This window comes from Rhododendron vialii, chromosome 13a, assembly GCF_030253575.1.
Source record: "Rhododendron vialii isolate Sample 1 chromosome 13a, ASM3025357v1".
Classification (NCBI taxonomy): domain Eukaryota; kingdom Viridiplantae; phylum Streptophyta; class Magnoliopsida; order Ericales; family Ericaceae; genus Rhododendron; species Rhododendron vialii.
The window spans coordinates 16,150,367-16,156,741 of record NC_080569.1 but is presented as its reverse complement, the minus strand read 5'-3'; the positions used below and the strand labels follow the sequence as shown (position 1 = coordinate 16,156,741).

The 6,375-nt window shown below is 37.1% G+C and overlaps 1 protein-coding gene across 4 annotated transcripts; it reads right to left on the bottom strand.

Moving 5' to 3' along the window:
- Window positions 1-480: 480 nt before the first annotated feature.
- Window positions 481-5,958, bottom strand: LOC131313005 (UDP-arabinose 4-epimerase 1-like). Of its 4 annotated transcripts, XM_058341047.1 has the most exons (12): window positions 5,784-5,914; window positions 5,527-5,575; window positions 4,437-4,515; window positions 3,892-4,016; window positions 3,267-3,380; window positions 3,075-3,182; window positions 2,874-2,965; window positions 2,249-2,390; window positions 2,044-2,138; window positions 1,629-1,758; window positions 1,190-1,334; window positions 481-960 (listed from the first exon to the last, which is right to left on the bottom strand). In XM_058341047.1, the coding sequence occupies exons 3-12, from the start codon at window positions 4,471-4,473 to the stop codon at window positions 734-736; spliced, it is 1,215 nt and encodes a 404-aa protein (XP_058197030.1). In that variant the 5' UTR covers window positions 4,474-4,515; window positions 5,527-5,575; window positions 5,784-5,914; the 3' UTR covers window positions 481-733. The 4 variants fall into 4 exon arrangements, with proteins under 4 accessions (XP_058197030.1, XP_058197032.1, XP_058197031.1 ...); XM_058341049.1 differs by lacking the exon at window positions 5,527-5,575 and having other exon boundaries at window positions 488-960; window positions 5,784-5,958; XM_058341048.1 differs by having other exon boundaries at window positions 488-960; window positions 5,527-5,825.
- Between the last annotated feature and the right edge of the window lie 417 nt (window positions 5,959-6,375).

Sequence of the window (6,375 nt, the reverse complement as noted above, 5' to 3'; positions counted from 1 at the left end):
TTTAAGTTTGGGGAGGTGGATGGTTCATTGTTGAACTCTTAACCTAGTGAACTGACTCGAGCCATTTCGCAAATTGAATGGCTTCACGGGGTTCCATAATTGGGTTACGTAATTACATGGGGTCTTGTTTTTGGAGAGTTGTTTTTTTTGAGATAAATATCAGTGTGTTGATTGTTCACTAGAAAATGTTACCCATTCTCGTGTCCATAACTCCCCTGAAATCTTCCTTATTGCTTTTTGTATCCAGGCGTCATGAACTAGTCTCTTTTGAGTAAGGAACAATTCACTGAAAGTCGATATATTACAGCAGTAAAGAATGTATTTCGTACTGATATTACTATTTCATCACTGCGCTAAAAACTCCTACGTGAGATGAATGGGCTGCTTCCTCAAGCCCTTGAACAAATAACCCCTATCATGATAATCTACATAATTTGTGTGTGTGTGTGTGTGTGTGAGAGAGAGAGAGAGAGAGAGAGAGAGAGAGTAAAAAAGCTATACCTTTTTTTTTAACTGTAAAAAAGCTATACCTCACCATTTGTATTATTGTTTATCGATCTTTGAACTGTGAAAAATTACATGTAACGAAGGGGTTGCTTCCTAGAACACCCCACGCATAGAAACGAAAAATAATTATACCAAACCATTAACCTTAATCTGACAGAGTAAGAGAGCTTTTGGGATTAAACCCGTTCTCTTCTGCATTTTGAGTTAGTTTCCACTGCAAAATGTATTAAGGGGATCCATATCCATCACGATGGGACTTCTGCCAACGCCACGCGATCTCCAAACTCTCTTGCAGATTGGTGTATCGTGCAGTCCAGTTGAGCTCATCCCTGATCTTTGTGGGGTCACTGAACACTTCGGCATAGTCACCGGGCCGGCGGGGGAGGAAGTCAACCTTGATGTTGACTCCGGTTGCCTTCTTACACGCCTCTACAAACTCATTGACAGATCTACCTGATAACAGAGACCCAAAAGCAAGAATGAGAAATGAGGAAATGGTTCATATAGAAAAACTAAACTAATTTGGAAATGCTAGGTTCATTTCCAAAAACTCACTTTCGCAAAAACTTAAACGACCTCTACTTTTGTTTCCAAAAACAGTTTTTGAAACATGTTTCTTGTTAAACTAATTCCAAAATTGTAACCAAACAGAGTGCACCGTTGTGAAGACGGGACAAATTACCTTTTCCTGTTCCAACGTTGTAAATTCCAACTTTCCCAGGCTTTGCCTTCTCAAGCGCTCTCACATGAGCATCGACCAGATCAGTAACATCAATGTAGTCCCTTATGCAAGTCCCATCTGCAGTTTTGTAATCGGTTCCCCTAACCTGCAAAAGCAAACCCCCCAAAAAGTATCAGATTTAAGGAGTTTAGAGCATTCCACACATTATCGCAAACACAAAACGGGAACCTGCAAAAGCAAACCCCCCAAAAAGTATCAGATTTAAGGAGTTTAGAGATTCCACACATTATTGCAAACACAAAACACAAGAGACTCTATCGTCCATGCATGAAAAGGATGGGATTTCCTCCGAGGAAAGCTAGTTCTTTGCATACTGAACAATGGGTTCTATTTTCAGAAAATAATCTGGTCCAAAAACTCGTGCATATTAGTTACATACCTTAAGCCCAGGAGTAATCCCCCGAGCTGCATCGAAACAGGCACCTGAAATCCGCCCGTGTTCACGCAATTCTGGTCTGGGAGCTTCTCCTAATCTGCCCTCTGGATCAGAACCAATCACATTGAAGTATCTGAAGATATTCATAGAAGGGGAATGAGTCTTCAGCAATTTTGTTCACTGATTACACTTCCAAACTCATAAAGAGAAACGAGTCCAAGTCCTTTCGTTTCATAGCAAGAATCGTTCAGACTACATGTACTTGCAAATCCAAAATGGTTAATACTGCAACAAAACACTTGGGGGTTGCACGATGAATAGCAAATCTTTAAGGTATCGATACCTTATAAATACACATCCTTCCCATTTCAGAATTCACTTTAATGTGAAAAAAAAGGTGGTGTATGACACAATGTACCTTAAGATCATGACAGCCATATCTGAATTCTTATGGAAATCAAGAATAATATCTTCTGACATCTTCTTGGCTTTTCCGTATGGATTAATGGGGAGCTGCATTTAGGCAACACATGATGAGTTATTTGCACTGCATTCGCCAAATTCATTAACCCAAATCTATGGCATCATATTCCCGTTTCCACAAGCAAATAAAAAGAGATCACCTGTGGAGTTTCTTCTGTAATTGGCATCTTTTCAGGCTCGCCATAAGTTGCACATGTACTAGAATATATCAATGTCTGTACCCCGTGTGCGGCCATTGCCTCCAATACTACCAAGGTATTTGATGTAATGTTATGATAATACCTGTATCATGCAACTAACATCAGCTAAGATAAGATCTAGAAGATAGCAATTTCCCAGCTCCATATGATTTCATCTAAACAAGCTGCACAACAAACATGTACTTCTGCTAGCTGTTAAACCACATAATTGTGACTGGAAGATAAAACATTCCAGTCTATGGTTTATGAACAGAGAGAGAAAAGCTTCATGAAACTAAAATGCTTTTGAGCCATCGACAAGGTTAGGTTTGTACCCAGTCTACCGCAACTAGAAACCCATTAATGACTACTAACTTAGCTTACACTTTCAGATGAATCCAGGTGTACAAACATAAAAACCAATGGAGCTAAAAAAAGCAAGAAGTTGGTTTAGCCTATCAGGGGAACTCGAGTTTAAGGCCTCTTTACTGAACATGGATATATGCAAAATACAAATGAAAATTCAAATATAAATACATATATCAATAGGTATATGTATCATTGAATGAAGATATACGACGCTTACTTCAGAGGATCAAGGGTGCTTTCTCCAACATATGCAACGGCAGCAAAATGAATGACAGCATCAAATGCATTTTCTGAGAATATTTTATTTACCTAAAACTTGTAGTTAAGAATGTCAAGATGATAATTGCATATTCAACAATCTACAAAGAAATAAATAGGAAAAGAGATTCGACATAGGAGTAACAAATGCATAGGATACAGCTTTAGCATCACCCAAGTCAGCATAAATAAATTGAAGCCTCCCAGGTTGAGGAAATAGTGTTTCTAATACCCTGACAGCGCCTATGTTTCCCCGAGAGAGGTTGTCCTGTAATAGAGAACCCCTTCTAACTCAATGGTGAATTAAATCAATAAGCCAAAGATACCTCAACAAGTTGTCAAAGAGAAATACCACTATAGTTACACGGTGTGAATCCTTTAAAAGACGTAATGCAGCATGTGAACCAATATATCCAGCCCCTCCTGTTACTAAGACATGAGTAACTCCTGTATCACGTTGGGAGAACTGGGGGGAGGAAACAAATTAGAAAAAGAAATCATAACAATGGACTATATCAAGGTCATTTGAGAGCTAGGATCATGAAGAAAAAACTGAATCTGGAGCGTTATAACTTGCAATAGCCACTCTAACACCAACCAGTTGTTTTCCAAAATGAAACTTCTCTTTTTTCTACACCGTTGCATAGAAAGGGAGAATATGTGGAAAACCAAGCCACTATATAGAGAAAAAAGACCAAACAATTTAAGAGTTCAGTATAACATGCCAGAAATACCTGACTCCGAAGCAATCATATTAGCTTTAATTTTCTTTCTCATAATAAGGTGCTGGAAACTACATGTCAACAGAATTGCACCAAGGAAAGAGCAATCCAAGGAGCCAACCCATGCACTATTTATAAAAGTATGCCCTATTTACAAATTTTCGCTGGATAATGAATATCAGGTCCTATAAAGTGATGTAGAACTATTTACATTAATGAACCATTTTTGCAATATCAAAGGGCTCAAGTAATTACAGGGCTTGGGCTGCCAAAAGTTGAGGATTGCTTGAGCATGAGAATACATAATGCAGTAAGGGCTGCAGCCAAAACAATTTTCCCCACAAAATTGCTCTTCTTCTTCGGATCCACGTAGTCCATACCTACATGTATTGAAAGGTCAAATAAGACTTCAGTCCCATGATAAGTACTTACATTTTACAGGTATTATGCATATAGTTAGCTAAAGCTAACGCCATTGTTGACAAAAACATCATTGAAATTTTATACCTCTGCACTTTACATGAACACGCTATGATAATTTTGTGTCAGCAGAACGAACATATATAAAACACAGAAGTACATAATCCACCACTCACTCTGAAGCTACAAACTGAGAATTTGCGATGATCGAAATTCAAAAGCGAAAATGAAAAGATATGAAAGAAAGAGAAGGGGAGAGGGCTTCAAACCCAACTTGATGATTTGAAACTTCATTATTTCAAACTAGAAAAGATAAGGAGTAATCATAATAGAGAAACACTGAAATATAAGTTAGCAAAATAATTAAATGGAAACCATACCCCCCATAGATCTTCTTGTCCGGCTAATATTTTGCATTTGGAAAATTCCTTTAGTCTTCAGTGCCGATAACTAAATAAACTGCAGATCAAATTTCAGGCCTTAGACTCAATGATCGTACATGACGCAATCCTCACAAGCAATTAGCATAAGCTTCAACAATTACAACATACAACTGGTTAATGAACACAACGAGATGGAGTAATCCACAACATAATCCGGTATCAAGAAAAGAGGTAAAATTGTTGATATAAAAACAAAAACAAAAACAGGACAGCAAAGGAAAAGAGATAAAATTGTTGATACAAAAAACTGAAACAGGACAACAAAGGAAAAGAGAGGTGTAAAAAGGCCAAACAAGGAAAAAATGTTTTCCCAACGACCAACCAACTGAAGTGATCATCACCCAATTCAAATTCAAGATTCAAAAAGAAGCATCTCAATTAAACAAAAAACTCTGATCAAAAAAAAAAAAAATTAAACAAAAAAAAACTGAGATGTTTATACATCAGATGGGGTTGATAAGTTAAAATTTCAAGAACCCATAAAAAAGAAGAAGAGGAAAATACAAGCATATCATAAGTTTATATGTAAGTGAATTTTTATTCGAAAAGGCTCAACCTTTGAAGCATAACCAGTAATTTTAATTCACCGTTAAGACGAGATAATCCAATTCAACCATCTATTGGGAAATTCCCGCTAAACCCCCCCCCCCCCCCCCCCCCCCCCCCCCAAAAAAAAAAAAAAAAAAAATCAACAGCGCCAAGAAATAAAAAATAAAAAAGATTTCAAGATCTAGTACAAGGCCCACCAAAAGCTGTCCACGAAATTCAAATATTCAAATAGAAATCAAGAACTTGAAAAGAAGGTACAATTTATAATTTTGAAAACAACCCGTTCTGTTTGTTTTGGGTAAAATCACAGAGAAAGGCTTACCAGAAAAGAAGAGGAGAAAAATAACGAACAAGCATTCTCAGGGGATTAGTATTGCAAATTGGTACGTGAAACAATTAGCATTTGAATCCTGAGATATATACTCCAAAAAACAAGCCGAGAGAGAGAGAGAGAGAGAGAGAGAGAGAAAGTCAATACCCAGTTGTAATAAAGGGCGCGCATAATTAAGTATCGAAACTTGACATGTCTGCAAAGTTGCCATATGTCTATACGTCAACGATCACAAGATCCGTATAATAAACCAATGAAAACCCCAACTCATGGATTGAATATAAACAAACAAAGGTGACTTCAACACTTGATTTATCAAAAGGGAAGAAAAGATGAGTACAACCCACAAAGATTTCGAAACGTAAGATAGAGAAAGATGAGAGAGAGAGAGAGAGAGCGCGTACGCGGGAGGAAAATGGCATCGAACCAGAGGCCACCTGGTCTTGTGGGTACGTTTGAACTCTATGTGTGTGAGAGAGGAAGAGGGAGAGGGAGAGGGATTTTAGTATGTAGCGGAGATTTCTATGGGGCACCCACGTTGGTATCGCGAGAGACGGGGAAGTTGTGGGAGCGGGCCGAGCGGTGCACAAATTCAAAACACTGTCCCATTCCATAATGTGAAATAAATTATTATTTTTTAAAAATGTAATTTTAAGCTCAAAAATAATAGAATTACTGAAATCTAAAAATATATAATGTGAATTTTGTTATCGAGATCTTTTATACGATGCAAAAAAATAATTAAATAATTTTTTATTTGTATTATTTTTGAATTTGAAAATGTAAAATAAATACTTAGTTTTTGAGAAGGTGTTTTGAAACTTTATTTAATAAAACTGAAAATTGAAAACTATTTCAGGTTCTGTTTAGTTGTCAGAAATGTTATGTGAAAATAGGTTCCTAGGAAAAGTGAAAATGTACCCTTAGAGCATCAACACCAGCACAGGCAAAATGCAAAATTAGCTACTTTGACTAGGAAAAAGTCTAAAAGGGAGC